At 45.6% G+C, this 16999-nt stretch overlaps 1 protein-coding gene across 10 annotated transcripts in view; it reads left to right on the top strand.

Annotated features, from left to right (window-relative positions):
• The window catches only part of MCF2L2 (MCF.2 cell line derived transforming sequence-like 2), a 261747-nt gene that overhangs the window by 205349 nt on the left and 39399 nt on the right, over positions 1 to 16999 (top strand). For all 10 annotated transcript variants that reach the window (XM_059731182.1, XM_059731185.1, XM_059731181.1 and 7 more), the window contains 6 exons: positions 1358 to 1450; positions 2018 to 2110; positions 6604 to 6729; positions 9601 to 9822; positions 14377 to 14469; positions 15000 to 15078. In XM_059731182.1, coding sequence (XP_059587165.1) covers positions 1358 to 1450; positions 2018 to 2110; positions 6604 to 6729; positions 9601 to 9822; positions 14377 to 14469; positions 15000 to 15078 — 706 coding nt within the window. The remainder of the gene's footprint in view (positions 1 to 1357; positions 1451 to 2017; positions 2111 to 6603; positions 6730 to 9600; positions 9823 to 14376; positions 14470 to 14999; positions 15079 to 16999) is intronic.

Raw genomic sequence — 16999 nt, 5'->3', positions numbered from 1 at the left:
CTGCTTTATTCCCACGTACATCACCCCTCACCCGTGACTCCTACCCGCTCCCCGTGCAGCCTGTGCTACTGTCCCAGGTGGGCAGGGTGAACCCTTGCACAGATAGTGGTGCCAGGTGCGTTTGGAGCCCTAGAGCATGCCGCTGCCTCAGTGCCGGTGGGCCCAGCACAGCTGAGCGCCCCTGGCTGCTGGGAAGAAGCCACTTTTGCAAAGGTGCCGGGTGGAGCAGAATGTCCCTGACACAGTGCCTTACCCTGCCTGTGCACAGCCCAATGTCTCCGTGGCAGGCCTGGTGCTCAGGTACCTGCTGCATGCGTGGCATTGGCATGACAGCAGCAGGCAGAGCAGGTAACAGTCCCTTTGTTGCTTAGTGCAGCACCCTGTGACCACTCCCCAGTGCCCGCTCTGCCTCCCGTTGCTCTCTGGGACCTATAGTCTGCCATGGGCATGGGCCGGCGGCAGAGCTTGGGGTCCAGACTATGGTCACCAGGGTGCTTCAGGCACGCAGCCATAATTATCAGCTACAACAGCCAAAAAAAGCCAATAGCCGATAACGTTTCTCCTTCAATCAGTGCCGATCCGATAGCCACCGGATATATCGATGCACCTCTACTTTTTTATGTCCCTCTGAAGCTGCTTTCTTAATTAGGCATCACCTTAGTTTCCTTCCCCCTCCCCCACAGTTCGCTTAGCTTTCTGTAGGTAAGGAGCACATTTTAATGCTCGATTCCCCTTTCCTAGTCCCTCTCCATTCTGCGGTTTCTACCCTCTGCTACAATGAGCCAAAAAGGTAATAGCTTACAGGCAGAGGTGCAGCAAGCTCATAGTACCCAGGGGCAGGGGGGCATATGCAGACCACTGTAGCAGGGGCCAGGGGAGGGAAGTCTTACCTGCCCAGGCTTTCTGCACAGGGAAGGCAGCTGCTACTGCTACTGCTGCCATTTTATTGCTGCTGTGGTAGAAAAGTGGTAGCAGTAGCAATAGCAGCTGCCTTCCCTGTGCAGAGTCCAGGCAGCAGCAGCAGAGAAAAAGAGAGTCAGGGGTAGTGGACAGTCTGGCATTGTTTCATAGTCAACACCAGGGGCTAGTGCCCCACTTGCCTTCCTCTCCCCATGCCTATTTACACGACTGCTTATAGGGATGTATTGACAGGAGCGTTGTATGCAAGTCATAGGAAGTTATTCTTCCACACCGTTCTGCACTGGCGAGGCCTCATCTGGAGCACGGCATCCCGTTTTGGGTACCATACTTTAAGGGAGCATGGATGAAATGGAAGAAGGAAAGAAGACACAACTAAAGGTGGGCGCTGGGTACATTCTTTCTTCACCTGTTGCTTAAATTTTTCTTTTCTCCGTAGAAAGAGGATCTCCAAATATATGAAAAATACTGTCAGAATAAGCCAAGGTCTGAAGCTCTCTGGAGGCAATGTGCAGACAACCTCTTCTTTCAGGTACAGTTGTTATGGACGGGTGGTGCAAATCCATTAGCTCCTGTTTTCCTTCTGTAGCTGTTCTCTCTTGCTGCATTTATGTCATTTTTAAAAGACAGAGGAATATATTTATCTTAATGTAGCCATCTTTTAATTAAAGGAAGCACTCAGCTACTCAGTTCACTGTCTTACACAACACCATTGGCAGACAGATGGAAGGATAGATGGATTTCTTTGCTTGTCAGCATTCATTCAAATTTGTAATTAAAATGGCAAGGGGCTGGTCTGTTCTCTAAGATCAGGTTGTTGAAATTTCACCAAAAGAAGTTGCAAGGTTTCAACCACAGTCTTGCCTGTCCATAGACTTTAATGCTGATTCAAAGGTGTTTATATACTCTTCACAGCCTGAAAATGCCATATCTGAATTGGATGGTGAAATCCGGTGTACGCTGAACAGGAAGTTGTCTTGATGAATCGATCGATGCTTCAACCTCCAATTATCTGAACCTTAGTTCAAGTCTCTGTGCCCTTGCTATGTTTCTGAGTATCACGGTGGTTTTTATCCCCTTTTGTTTTTTCATCTTACAGGAATGCCAGCGTAAATTGGATCATAAACTCTCATTAGATGCGTATCTCTTAAAGCCAGTTCAAAGAATCACAAAGTACCAGCTGCTTTTAAAGGTAATTAAGTCTGACAGACGTTCGGTATAGAAAGGTAATGCACTGCTGGAGAATCTTGCCTTCTCTTGCCGTAGTTTGGTATTATGCAGCAGCATCCTGTCAGAGGGCTGCGCAAGAAAGAAATTAGTTCTCTCTATCAGCAAATACCTCACTACATTGAATTAGCACGGTAGAGAAACAAGCCGATCCAAATAAGAACTCTGGTTAAATGCAGGTTTTGAATTCAGTACTACTATTGCACTAAAAAGAAAAAAGTCACTGTTATGGTTTTCCATGATAGATTGTAATGTACCAATTTTAATTAGATACTGCAAATGATTTAATTAGAGCAAGGCATGGTCTAATGGCCTGAGCATAGGACTCTGTGCCATAATTTCCTACCCTGCTCCTGGCTTCACTGGAGTCCATGGCAAAACACAACGAATGAAGGAATTTCAGCCTTCCAAGCCTTTGACCCCTGATGTTTTTTCTCCAGTTGTGGATAAATTACTCAAGACAACATTTTCCAAAGGAATCCTCTTACTTTGGGCAGGTCCATTTTGAAAGGCCCAGCCTGGAGCAGATTGGATCTCATTTTGAGAAATCCTGAATATTTCAAGCTCCTGTTAGACATCAGTTGGGATTGGGAGTGATCCAGACCATCCACATTCAGGCCCAAAATGAGCAACAAGAAACTGAAGCAGCAAAATGGTGGTCTTCACTTCTGTGTCCATCTTCTCAACTTGAATGAAGGGATAATTATATTTATTCACCCATCTTACAGGGTTTAGGAAGGATTACTTTTTTATTGCTATGAGGCACGTTGACTGTTGATAATGCTATTGGGTGTCTATGCACATGCTCCGGGGTGGAGGGAGAGGCGCTTTAATTAGAGCGGCTCCGAGAGGCACTCTAATTCAAGTGCCCTCAGCATCACATGTATTCAGCATCCTGAGCTTCAAAACGGTGGTGGAGGGGCTTGATAGAACAAGCTTTAGTTAAAGCGCTCCTGCCACTATTTTGAAGCACGGGGACACTGAATACACATGAAGTGGAGGCTGCTGGAGCACGCTAATTAGCATGCTCCGGCAGACTTGCAACAGACTTGATTAACTGAGTCTGCTCCAACGCGTGCTAATTAGCATGCTTCAGCAGCTAATTAGCACGCATCACAGCAGAGGTGCTCATTGTGTTATAAAGTGCACTATGAAATGCAGTACATAAATCTAGGGCCCCAATCTCAGTTGGTATAAATCGGCATTGACCCACTGAAGTCAATGAAGTTGTACCAGTTTTCATCATTTAAAGGTCCGTCTCCTCATTTATTTACGTAGCACTTCAGTATCGTACTGATGAGCCCTACAGAACCCCCTAGACTGAAGAGTCCTCAATACACTAAATGCGCCAGATTTAACACTGGTGCAATTTCACGGACTCCACTGGCATTACATCTCCTTGTCCTAGGGATCGATTTGGTTTCATTATTTCCAGTTGCTGGCAGTGATATCACTTGAAAGGAGGGAGAGACAGATTAAAATGAACTTTCGAGGTCTCTGCACGAGCAGTAATAAACTCTGCTCTAATTGTAATTTAAAATATATCAGTAAACAAAGTGAGATTAGATGAAAGTGAAGGTCTCAGGCAGACCAGATAGAGCCCTGGACCTCTAAACAGGTCAGACCAGTTCTGTACACACCTACCAACATGTGAGGAAAGGCATTTAACACATCAGGAATTTGGAGAGCACCACAGAGGCAGCTCCCTGAATCCCCTGAAGTAGGAGGGGAAAAGAGGAGTGCATCTAGAGAGCCTTCCCCCATTAGAAAAGGGGACACATTACAGAGGACACATTGCGAGTAATAGGGAGATCACCTTTGGAACCCCAGCTCATAATTTTTGTATCCCAGCTTGGTTAATATTAAATATAAGCCTACAAATGACATGGTTCCAGTTCATATTCATTATAATACTGGGGATCCCACAACAGGTAACAAGAGCGCACCTCACTTTTTCCCATCTGAAGTATAAGCAGCGATGTAGGTGAAGGCAGAGCCATATGACACCGAGAAGGCTGAGTTTGGGCGAACATTTTTTTTCCAGCTTCTATCGCCTGTGGACACATGTGAGCACCACATTTGAAGACAGATGTGAAGAAGCTGGAGAGAGTCCAGGGGTGGGTGACAAAAGGGAGGGGAATGTAAGCTGTATGAGAAAAAGGTTGAGAAAACTAGGTGTGTTTAGCCTGGAGAAAAGGCGGCTAGAAGGGGACATAGCAGCTGCCTTCAAATATTTGAAAGGCTGCCGTAAAGAAGAGGGAGAACAACTTTTTTCCCTTGCCCCAGAGGGCGGGACACAAAGCAGTGGCTTTAAATGACCTTAAGGGAGATTTAGATTACATCTCGGGCAAGGCTTTCTGGCTGTTAGAAGTGTTAAGCAGCCGAACGGACTGTGCAGGGAGGCTGTGGCATCTCTTCACTGGAGGCTTTGAAGAGAAGACTGGATAAGCGTTGGTCAGGGATGATTTAGGAGCTGCATTCCTGCATTCATGCAGGGGCAGGGCCGGACGACCCCCGAGGCCCCTTCCAATCCCACGAGTCTCAATTCCAAATTAAATGCAGCTGAACCTGGGTGGAGCCGCAGCCGAAAGCAGAGCACTGAAATGTGGGAAGATTTCAACCCACGACTTTGCAGGATGGGCTCATCTTTGCCAAGTTTTGCTTGGTTAGGTGCAAAGGTAGACAAAACGATTACTCCCCCATAGCTCAGTTAACATTGGCTGAAACCGTGATGCCGGAGGCTTTCTAAACCTCACCCACGTTTGGGGTTTGTCACAAAACCAAGTGAACGCTCAGGACATCTGTTTCGTGTAGCAAACAGTAATTAAGAGGGAGGGCATGAGTTTAGCTAGCATCCTGATTCCTAATTATTTTCGAAAATATAGTGCGCAGGCTGTACTGTTCTTAGGCCTCTTGTTGGCAAGTTCAGAGGCAGAACTGAACCTGGTAGAGGTGTTAATATTTAATGCCGACGCCATTGCCATGCCTGTTCCCCCGTAGCATTGTCTTTTTGTGTTTTTGAAATGCAGCCCTTTTATAGTCAGCCAAACACTGTGGTCATAGCAATGCTACGTGCATGAGGAAGTACCCAGTTAATAGCTATTAACAGGGAACCTGTCAGGACCTATAAAGCTAATTAAAAATAAGCTGTTCCTGTGTGCTTTATATGTTGGTATGACAACAAACAAACAGTACTTCAACCCAACCGGTTAATAAATGAATCTTCGGAGCAGCAAAAGCAGGAGCCAACAAACTCGACAACAGCTGCTTTTTGTGTTGCTTTCGGTAGTGCCAACGTGCGTTAGCAACCTGGTCCTGCGCGGTGCTGGCTGGCTCTTCCAAGACCTTTTGCCATTTCATCTCCTTCGGACCCCAGCGGAGTTGAGCTGTTTCAGCACCTTTGGGGAGAACAAGACTCGTCAGAGCTGAACCGTCCGGGTCTGATTTCATGCCCAGTCTGTTAAACTGTTCTAGATACCCAGAGCAAAGACAAATGAGTCTAAACTCAGATGTGTGTCAATTGAGAGTAACTGTATTAAATGCAACAGGATTGAACTGTTTGGAGTGAGATCCGAATCAGGCCACAACACAGGGCAGCAGCAAGGAGCGGGTGAGAGGCAGGCGCCAGCGAAATGCCGAAAGTCCTGATTCTCCTCATGCCTTCTCCCTGAATGAGCAAGTGAGAGGAGAGTCAGAGCCAAAATGTTCCTTCAAGCTCTTCAATGATAACCAGTGAGTGGGGGATAAAAGACAGCAATGAGACAAGATGTCCTTGTGTACCGCCGTAGGGGACTCTGAGCAGTTGCTGGTCCTGCACATTTGGACTCCCAGTCAGGTTCGCATCTGGAGAGACTCCAGTCTTCGGGATTTTAATTGTTTTCCCTTTGTTTGTTTTCTGGACCTTTTCCATCTGCTTCCTAGCAGGTCTGGGACTTTTCCCTTTGTTCCCCATACAGAGGTTTGAATTAGGGGAGAGGTTTCATTTCCTCCAGAAGAGCTCCTACCCATTTTTAAAGTATATGTAATCCATTTTTTTTTTTTTTTAGTGAAAATAAGCCTCCTTTATCAAAATATCTGTCGTCTAAAAAAAAGATTTCAAATTTCCACCTGTAGATTGATCACTTGGAGTCAGAGGTAGAGAATAAGTGATCTGAGAGATGCCTTTGTATCTTCCCTGCAAAAATAATTCAGCCAAATTCTGTGGCTTGAGTCATTCAGGGAATAAAATAAGATGTGCGTACTGATTTTAAATGAATTGTTCAAGCCTAAAAATGTCCCCAAAAGGTCTGTTTTTGGTAGTAGTTAAAGAGAATCCACTTCTATGCTTGTACTTTGTGTGTGCAACACGTAGCTCGAGGAGGATGGTCTTATCCTGTGATAAGTGTATTTATAGGATATTTTTCAGGGTGCACTTTTGGGACTTCTTTTCATACAGCTGTGTTTGTTGTTTCAAATTAGGAAATGCTGAAATGTAGCAAGAATTCAGAAGGCACCGCTGAACTGGAAGAAGCTCTGGCCACAATGCTTGATATCATCAAGTCTGTCAATGACTCTATGCATCAGATAGCGATCACGGGATATGAGGTAACGTCATTTATCAGCACCCTAGTCCCAGACCCGTGATGGTCTGACCAACTCTATTTGATTGCACCTGCCGCAGTTGCATATTGCAGAAGCCTGGCTTACCGATTGCTTAAATGATAGCCTTGCCAAATAACTGCCCTGACAGAAAATCACGCGGTCAGATATTGTGGTAACCAAACCTAAATGTCAAAACTTCACTCAAACAAAATATGTAGAGAGAGGGAGCCCAACCTGATGTATTCCTCTGAACCATGGAGCTTGACCCTGACACTTGGAAATGGAAGAAGGTAGGCTTGGCTGGTCCAAGATAAGGAAGTGGCTGAAGGCTGTAGATGATTCTGGGCAGATGAGAAACATACTGGACCGCTAGTCATCACTGGGGAAAAGCTGGTTTATATATAAACAAGGCAGTGGAAACTCACTGTAGCTGGAGGCCTATCTGCCTCAAGTGCATTAACAAGAATACCCACAGTCCCAAGGAAGTGGTCAGATACATCCTTTCTGTGACTCTACTCATGTCAGTTGAGTTACTTCTGCAATTTCTCACCCATAGCTTCTCATTGTGGACAAAATCCACAACGAGAAGTGGATCGCTAAAGAAGGGTAGAAATGACTGCAACATGAGAAAGAACTCCAGTTGAAACCATGACTGTTATTGGGTGTCATTCAGTGAAGTGAAGATTGACGGGGGATATGATTACCATTTAGAAGTATTTAAAATGTGCAGACCCCAAAGACAAACATCATTTAATCTGATTTAAGGAACTGTAAGGAAGTGTAATGAGTTTAATTTAAACTCATTGGACCAAGTTGCCAAATATGGTTTAAACCGTTCTAATTTCCATCATTCGGTCATTCATAATTTCACCAGTTAAGTGCACGTCTGATAGAGAAGAGCAGTGGACGATATTGTGATGTGAGCTACACCTCCGTGTCAGCAGTGCTGAACGCAGGGTGGAATTAGAATTGCACAGCGGTGTGTCGTAGCTCCTATAGCTCATGTCACGAGGCTTTTGGAGCAGGATTATCTTAGTTGTAACCCTGCTATAGCCATGAAGGTCCAGGTACCTGTGGTGAGCAGGACGCAGAGCAACGATAATGATGTCCGTGGGTGCTGTGCATTTGTTACCCTAGCCAGCACAACCATTATTTTTCTCTCCCAGGGGTACAGAGGAACAGCACTAAGTCTTAATTCTAGTTAAGCCTTCAAAGCCCAGAGAATTTATCTGTAGCATATCATCTTCGCCAAAAGGCCGTGAAGCTTCTGCTTTTGCCGCATGTGCTACACAGTTTACTGAACAAAGGTGAATTTTACCTTGACAGACTCCAGGGTCACTGTTGAGCAGTTAGAATGGGAATTGTTTTAATTACTCTACTGTATCTTTGAGCTGAAAGGCCACGTTTACATCAATAATGCAACAAGAATTACCTCGTCCCATCAGTAATTTGTGGAGTGCTCAAATTTACCATTGCTTGGGGATGTCCAATGTATTCGCCTTTATTGGCTGAACAATTACCTCTGAATGAGTTTGTTAATTATTAAATCCCTCATATCCAGCATTCTGTAATCTCTCTGCTTTGCAGATTGAAAGGATTTTCATGTAGATATCAGTACTGGACCTTATTCTAACAGGGATAATAAATATAATACACAATTTTGAACCTTCATTCAAAGAGGGATAATATGTGACACAAAATGATAGGATGTGACTTAAAATAGACCCAGCCAGTTTTACTTTCACACTTTATGGACTTGACTCCTGTTTTCTTGGAAGTGAGAGGGCTTCTTTTCATTTCTGCAATAGTTAACTAGAAGTCAGAGAGGCCAGGATTTCCTCAGAACAGTTTCTGTTTCTGGGAAAAGCTGTTTCCTTTGCAGTCATGTAAACAAGATGCTGGGCCTATCTGTATTCAGCATTAGGTTTTTGCAAAACCCTTTTGCAGAATCTTTGGAGCCAGACCTCACCTGATGCAACCACTTAGGTAAAATGGTTAACTGAATTTATAGCTTGCTGAATTCATAGCTTGCTGAATTTATAGCTTTTGCTGTAATTGAATTTATAGCTTGCTGTAGCACCTACAGCAGGACTGCACCAGTGACTGCAGCAACTGGTGCTGGTTGAACCTGCTCTTAATATCACTGAAGTAATGAAGGGTTCATTTGAATCGGTGCAAAAGACTGGGTTTTCCTTGACTTTTTCACCTGGGTTTGAATCATAGAATCATAGAAAGTTAAGGTTGGAAGGGACCTCAGGAGGTCACATCTAGTCCCATCCCCTGCTTAAAGCAGGACCATCCTCAACTAGATCATCCCAGCCAGGGCTGTGTCTAGCCGGGTTTTGAACACCTCCAAGGATGGAGCTTCCACCACCTCTCTGGGTAACCTGTTCCAGTGTTTTACTACCCTCCTAGTGAGAAAATTATTTCTAATATCCAAACTAAACTTCCCTTGGCTTGGTTGGAGTCCTTTCAGTTTTACCTCTTCAGGGCTTTAGAGGTGAGCAGTTCTCCTTCAACTTCCTGTATGGCTTGTGGGATTCTCCCAAAGCTTTGCAAGCAATGGGTGATTCTTAAAGATTCTCCCATCGGCCCTGAATAAGCTCCCTTTGGCACACAATGCTGCCATTGGTCTGCCAAGCAGCTCAGGTCTTCGCAAATTCTTTGGTCCCTTTCCCATGCTAGCTCCCCATCCACGACACAGATTCCAGGTCTTTGTCCTGATGTTCGGAGCTCTCTGTGGGATTGGCCCAAATGAACAAAAAGCATTTCTGTCTCTGCAGCCATCACCCCTCACCCCAATTACACTGCATTTGGGACCAAGGCTTGAACCTGACTATGTGTTCCTCCTCTCCTCTTGCTCCTCTCCCATAGGGTGATGTGAATGAGCTTGGTAAGCTGCTGATGCAGGGCTCCTTCAATGTCTGGACTGACCACAAGAAGGGTCACAACAAGGTGAAGGACTTGGCAAGGTTCAAGCCAATGCAAAGGCATCTCTTCCTCTATGCCAAGATGCTGCTCTTCTGCAAGAAACGGGAGGAAAACACAGATGGCCATGAGAAGACACCTTCCTACAGCTTTAAAAACTCATTAAAGGTAACAAACTTGGCATGGAGAGGCAGGAAAGGGATAATTCACTAACTTCTAATCTCTGTAGCTGTAAATAGCTCTATTACTCTCTGGCTTCCGTTGGTGGAAGCTTTGATACAGATGTCATGTTGTGTTATCAAAGTAGCTGCAAATGAACTGCAGAATACAGGGCAAATCTTACAATTGACAAAAGTGATGCTTCAACCCATGAATTAAGGCTTTGTTTATTAACAGGAGTTTCTCTATCAGGCCAGATTTTCCCTCTGAGCACTTTGGTGTGCTGCTTTAGATGTCACTAGTAGCACCTGATTCCATGTTTAAGTGTATAAGGTTCCAGTCTGCTATACATACACTATTCATCCTGCTTGGTTTTGAAGGCAACCATAATAAATCATTGCCCAAAGAAAGTACAAATCATCCCAAATGTGATTAGTGTAAATGCTTGAAACTTATCTCGGAAGAGATTACGTTGCTGCTGTTGCTGGTGCTGCTATTAATACACAGGATAAATAATATTATGGTAAAGCCCAAGGAACATATTGGGTCTGAAACTCCATTGTTCTCCAGTCAGGATTTAGGCATTGTATCAGGACATGATTCCTGCTGCAAAGAGCTTGAAAATCTAATTTTAAAGCTAAAACAAGTGTGACAGGGCACTGGGGTGCTCCTGTCTCTTTAGGAGGAGGCAGCTTGCAGGTGTAAAAGGGAGGCTGATTAAGAACTCACCTGACCTGAAGGAGGCTGAGCTTCAGCCGTAAAAGCCCAGAGCCTGATCCCTGAGAGCCATGAAGGTAGGAGCTCCTGGCAGCAGTGCAGCAGGGCTGCTAACCTGACAGGAGAACTGGGTAAGCAACTCTGTGAGTCTGGGAACAGGGGGAGTTTTGTTCGGGCAGAGAAAGGCTGTTTATGCAAGCAGGTGACCTTTATTTTATGTTAAAACCAGAGAGGGTTTGGGGGTCTGTCAGAAACCTTTTTTTTTAAATTAAGTTGCACTGGTGGTTTAGTCTTGAGCCCTGCTGGAGCAGGCTGAAGGCTTACTCAGAGAACCAGTAGCCCAGAGAGGGTCTGCATGTGAGACCAGAGGGTCCAAGAACCCAGAGACGTCCATGAGCCCAGAGGGGGTCTGAATGTGGGACCAGGAGGTCTGCAAGCCCAGAGGAGGGGCTATAGCCAGAGACTACCAAGGCCAGGGAGCTTGGTAAATCCAACTGGCCCAGGGGTAGGGCCAGGCCCCGGGAGGAGCCAAAGATCTGGAAGGGGCCACAGCTGGAGATTGATTCTAGGGGGGCAAGTCAGGTCAAAGAGCATGGAGGTCTCAATTGGCCTGAGGGTGGGACCAGAATCTAGGAGGGACCAGACCCTGGGAACCTGGAGACCTTGACTGGCTCAGGAGTGGGGCCAGTGCCTGGGTGGGGCCAAAGGTCCAAGAGGGGCCAGCACCAGGGACTGGTACAGTCAAAGACCCACAGTTAGTTAGGCTGGAGCCTAGAAGCTAGGTCTGATACCATGGGCCTGGGCTAAAAGGCCCAGCAAGAGTATAGGAAGAGAAGGCTGGTAAAGCCAATTGCCCTACCAGGCAAAGGACTGTACAGTAACACTTGCAAAACCTAGGCCATGGTGTAGGGGAGGAGGGACCCCCACACAATGAGCCCGTAAGGCTACAGGTGTCCTAGAGGGGTGCAGACACTCAAGTAGCCCTTAAAGCAGAGGTGGGCAATTATTTTGGGTGGAGGGCAGCTTACCGAATTCTGGCAAGCTGTTGAGGGCTGCATGGGTAGTCACACCACTTGACAGGTTCCCCGCCCTCTGATCACCATCTTGTGACTGGAAATCCCACCCCCTAACACCTGACCTTTGCCACTAGAAGTTCCTCCCTTTGCCTGTGGAAGTACTCCTTTCAGTAAGGGGTTTTGCCATCTCAGAACCAGAAAAATACCAAATTATATTCTAAAAATCAAACATGTAAAACATTCATTAATTTGATTTCAAAAAAATTTTTGTTCTGGTTTACATGTGTTTGTGTAGTGCACATAGAGGTGATTGTATATCATAGCTTAAAATGAAGTCTTGCTCTTGTATATTGTGGGGGGTATAGGTTTGTGGGGGTCTGTGAGTGTATGGGTATGTGGGGGTGGGGGAGGGGGTGGGTATGCCTGTGGGGAGTGGATAGGTGTGGGGTGGGGTGTGGGTGGATATGGGGTTTGTGGGTGGGGAGGGTGGCTAGAGTATATGAGGGGGTGTGGGGGTCTGCATGTATGGCAGTGCAAGTGGGGTGTGGGTACATGTTTGTGGGACACACACACACGGTCCCTCCCTATGCATATACACACATACACAGTCCTTCCCTACACTGCCCACCCCGGGGTATTTGTGTGGCCCTGTGCTTCCCCATCTGGTGATGCAGCTGGGAGCCATGTGGTGCTGGAGCAGTATGGGAGCAGGAGGGCAGGGAAATGGCTGGGGGTTGATACTGGGCTGGGCTTCTACCTTCTGCCGATGGGTCCTACTGCCCCTGGTTACTGTCATCTTTGACAGGCAGCCAGGAGCAGATAAATATTAATTTTCTAAGTTTTCGGGGGGCCCCACAGGCTGGATAGAATGGCCTGGAGGGCTGGATGTGGCCCATGGTCCATATTTTGCCCACCCCTATCTTAAAGCTACAGGTGCCTTGCATGGCTGAGAGGGCCCATTGAGCTTAAGGGTCGAATCAAGACTTTTGGGGTCTGGTAGAGACCTGGTGATGACTTAAATGAACTGAGGCTCTCTCTAAGGCCCATGGACAGCCTCCCTTATTCACCCGTTAGTAGAAACAAGGTGTGGTGGGTGAGCAATTGAGGGAGGGCTGCATTAGAGACTGAGCCAAGCAGGAGACTCAAGGCCCCCAGGGGGCATCACAGCTGCCCCTGGGGATTGAATCCTGTCACACCACCCAAATGAGTTGAACGAAAAACAAGAAATGGGAGGGGGGAGGAGAAGAGATACAACAGGGAGAAGAAGAGCCTCTGTCCGCCTGGTGCCCTGCCCTCAGTGCCTGGCTTCTCTGCAAGGAGGTAAGCACTGTAACAAATAAAATGGTTTTTGAGATGCAGTGCTCTTCATTTCACAAAAGTTATGGAGGGATGCCGTGAGTCATGCAAGGGGCGTCTCGAGTCCAAAAAAGGTTGAAAACTGCTGGGTCGGACACTAAACTCTTTAAGGCTGGCAGTGTCTCCTAAGTGATTTTGCACACTACTTCCCACAGGTGGGCACTGATTTCAGTTGGGACCCAGAGGCATTTTTAGAATATGAAAAATAAATAACAGGAATATGCTCAAATTGTTCCTTAAGACTGAGTACTTTGGGGCACGTTTGCAGAGCACAATGTGACCCTGGCCCATGACTGGGACACAAAGATGTTACAGCAATAGAAACAATATATAAATAACGTGCAGCTTTGCTGGTGCCCAAATGCATGCAAAAATATATTTTACTGTTTTTAAATATATTTATAATCTTTTGTCTTCCCTGCTTCCTGTTGTGCTTGAAACTTATCTACTATCCTTGGCAGACAATAGATGATTTATAATCTTGGTGTACAGAGTGTACTGTACGTGAAAGAATGCCAACTGGTGCTCTTTGCATCTGGGTGTAGACAGTAGAGCTGGACATGCTGACATCTTGAAGTCAGTTTTCCTTTTGAATCGTATTATGTGCATATTATGCATGACTTACCACTGTCCTACTAACAGGTCATGAAATCAAGTAAAAATATTAAACGTGGAAAACCAAAATTAAAATTTTGAAACAAAGTGTCACTATTCCTCTAAACAAACCTGTTTCCCATGAAAACATTGGAATTTGTATAATCATTTTAAATTCAGTTTTGAAAACTTTTGCAGGAAATGCCACGGAAGATGGTATGATTTAGCCAAAAAACTTCATCTTTGTTCAAACAGCATTTTCTGATGAATAAAGTTTTCAACAAAAAAATGCTGATAAACTCTAATGGGAAGGTGTCTTCTGTACAGCAGATTCTCTGTCTATATGCTGTAGCTCAGGGGTGAGGAACCATGAATTTTGCATTACATGCCATGCTGTAAGGTACAAGGAATCGCCCTCATTGTAGGCAACAATCTAGCATTATTGTTTAGCAACCAAGCGTGCATAAATAGGGAAATACAGAATTATTGAACACTCGACTCTAACCCTCTTCCTCTTGTGTTGATATGCCTTAAAATATGGCCTCACTTTCCACCATTTCATGTAACCTGCCTTAATGCAGGTCAGGGGGAAAACTCAAATGATAACTTGAGCTAAAAATGCATTGAAGAGAAATTGTTAAATCAGCATTTTATAACAAATGCATTGCTTCTTAATGTTGTCTGGATTTTGTTACAGCAAAATATCAACAGACAAAAAGATACAGAGCTGATTACGTTGATTTAAAAAAAAAAATTGGAGCCTATTGGTATTTTATACATTCTCAAAAGTTATCCAGGAGACGGCATGCTGGGAATTAATTTAAAAAAAAATCAACGTTTTCCAAATTTGACAGTTCTCTTTTTTTTAATGTTGAAACAGATGAGTACCGTCGGCATCACGGAAAATGTGAAGGGTGATAACAAGAAGTTTGAGATCTGGTATAATGGCAGGGAGGAGGTCTATATCATTCAGGTAAGGCTCATGCTTTCCTATGACTTCTTTCCCACTGGTGTTTTCTCCACCAAGGGTGTGATTTCTGGCTGTACTGTTTTCTGGAGTCGACTGGTCTGGTAGTGCGAGAGGAAACTGGACAGCGATTCTAATGTTATTCCTTTCCTCAAAATAAACTCATTAACAAAATGTAAATCGACTCAAACAACAAGTGGAATTTGGAGCCTCTCTCTTGGCCGTGCTCTTGGAACAGTAAGTTTATCTTGGAGGAAATTGTCAGGACTTTAGCATGGATGAAAAAGAAAACAGTAGCGTGGAAAATGTCTTGGGCGGCCAGATTGGATCTTGAAGTTCCCATTGTTCTTTTTCAATGTGATTAATATTTTTCACCTTGAAAAATGCCCTTTTGCTTGTTTTGTTTTTTTTCTTTATCCAGTCCTGGTTAGAGGGGGTTAGTACAAGGCAAAACTAAAAACAAATTTTATCTAATGCCATCACAGGATTGTCAGCCTCCTTGATTAGACCTGCTCTGTGTTCTCCTGTGTTTACAGGCATCTTCTGTTGAGCTGAAAAACATCTGGGTTTCTGAGATTCGGAAGGTCCTAACAGGACAGCTGGAAGCATGCAGAGGTAGGACACAGAGTGAGTGTGTGATGCTGAACTCGCCTTTTACCCGGTATTCAGCAGTGGGGAGAGATGAATTACTGAATGGATTTGTGCCCATGCAGTCAGCAAGAGCAAGGTTCAAAATAATTTTTTTAAGTGAAATACATTATTGCATTTGGGCATGTTTGAAACAGCGAAGGACCTGTCCTGTGAGGAGAGGAAGGATGGTGTGGTGATTTGGGCGCCTGTCTTGGATCCCAGGACACCCAGGTTCAGTTTCCTGCTCTGCCACAGACTCGTGTGACCTTAGGCAAGTCTTTAACGGCTAAATCCTACATGGCTTTAGGCATCCAAATGGCACATAGGCAGCCACAAAACTGCAATTCTCAGCATTTCTGCAAAATCTGTCATTTAGCTCTGTGTGTGCCCATTGAGCATGCTTAGTGGGGCTATGCAGTGAAATAGGATCGTGAAGGCACATGCATAAGGCTAGGTAAGTCCTGCAATTTCAGTCACAGAAAAAACAGCAAGGGAAGAAGAGAGCCCAGTAACTTATTAAGCAGCCAAGAGAGGGAAAGCTATGAGGCTGGGAGAAAGCAAACAAGTCAGACAGTGTGTGGATCAGTGAGACAGGCTCTAGCCTGGGTCCTTGTTCCTAATGGGGTAGAAACTTTCCTAGCGCTTTTATCCACTAATTGGGCAAGATGCAGTGGGCCAGCTCAAGAGGAGGACTGGAAAGAAGTCTGACCAATACTTTGCTGCCTGGTGCTTGGAGCACTTTGCTGAGAAGCAGGTTCACACCCATGGTGAGTAAGGGGTCTCTAGAACCAAGGTCTTCTGCCCCCTGGCAAGCACCCTGCACTGGCTCTTGGGTTAAAAGGTGGGAGGGCCCCCTTCTTCCCTTTCCCCCCAACAGGTTCATGCACACAGTGATTCTGTTTTGCCACAGGATGAAATAAAATCTCAAACCATGCGTAAGTGTCCGTTCTGCAGCGCATGTGCCCTGGTTGTGTAAAATGAATTGGGGTTTAACCTTTAGTCTCTCTATCTCGGCATAAATGGAAAAAGTAGCAATCCACAACCCAACTGGGAGATTGTGAGGACAATTACATTAAAAATGGCAAGGTGCTCGGCTACTGCAGTAATGGGGCTGTAGAAGTACCTAAGATATTGTTACCCTCTGGCAACCTAAGCTTCTAGCCAAAATACAAGACCTTGTAGACTGTCCCCAGGGTCAGAGACACAGGCATGGGCAAACTGGGTGGCTGCTGAGGGCCTGGACAGAAATGGGGCCCAAAAATGGTAATTTTTGATGATTAGTATCATGATCTCTGGCAAAGGGGAGCCCGAGACTAAACGTTTGCTGGGGGCTGCTCGGAGTCTAGGTACACTGCTGGCTGTTCCAGGTGGAAGAAGGAATTGGTAGTGGAGTCAGGTTCTTCTGATGCAGCTCTGGTTACATGCAAAGACGCACAGAGCCCTGCCTCCTTGAAGATGGAGGGATTCAAGCTACCAGGGACCGTTTCCCTGCTTAGAGCTGCACCTCTGACAAGGAGCACCTTCAGCCACAAGTCCACTCTCTGGGCATCTCCTGAGCGATGGATAGTTCAGGGTCTTTTCTCAGTCTTTCCGTACCCTGTCACTGCTTCTCCATCTGAATGGGCGCGCACACACGCACACCAATGGTCTGTACAGCCCCTCTGCTCCCACAGCTCAGATTCCCGAGTAGAGTCACGTGTCCTTGGTTTGAGTGGAGAAGTGCTGTTACACCGGTTGTTACGCTAAATTTTAACAGTGCGGGGTGGGGAGAGACTGATCAGTGAGACCACTCCAGTCGCAGTTTTATTAGGGTACGCAATAGCAAACACTTTCTTTTTTTCTTTTTTTCGTATTGGTAAAGACAATGCTTACGTAGCTTTCTGTTCGGGGAAGAAATCGGTCCACG

Source organism: Alligator mississippiensis, chromosome 7, assembly GCF_030867095.1.
Source record: "Alligator mississippiensis isolate rAllMis1 chromosome 7, rAllMis1, whole genome shotgun sequence".
Taxonomy (NCBI): domain Eukaryota; kingdom Metazoa; phylum Chordata; order Crocodylia; family Alligatoridae; genus Alligator; species Alligator mississippiensis.
Note: the sequence above shows the minus strand (reverse complement) of the source record. Positions and strands in the feature narration are given on the sequence as shown.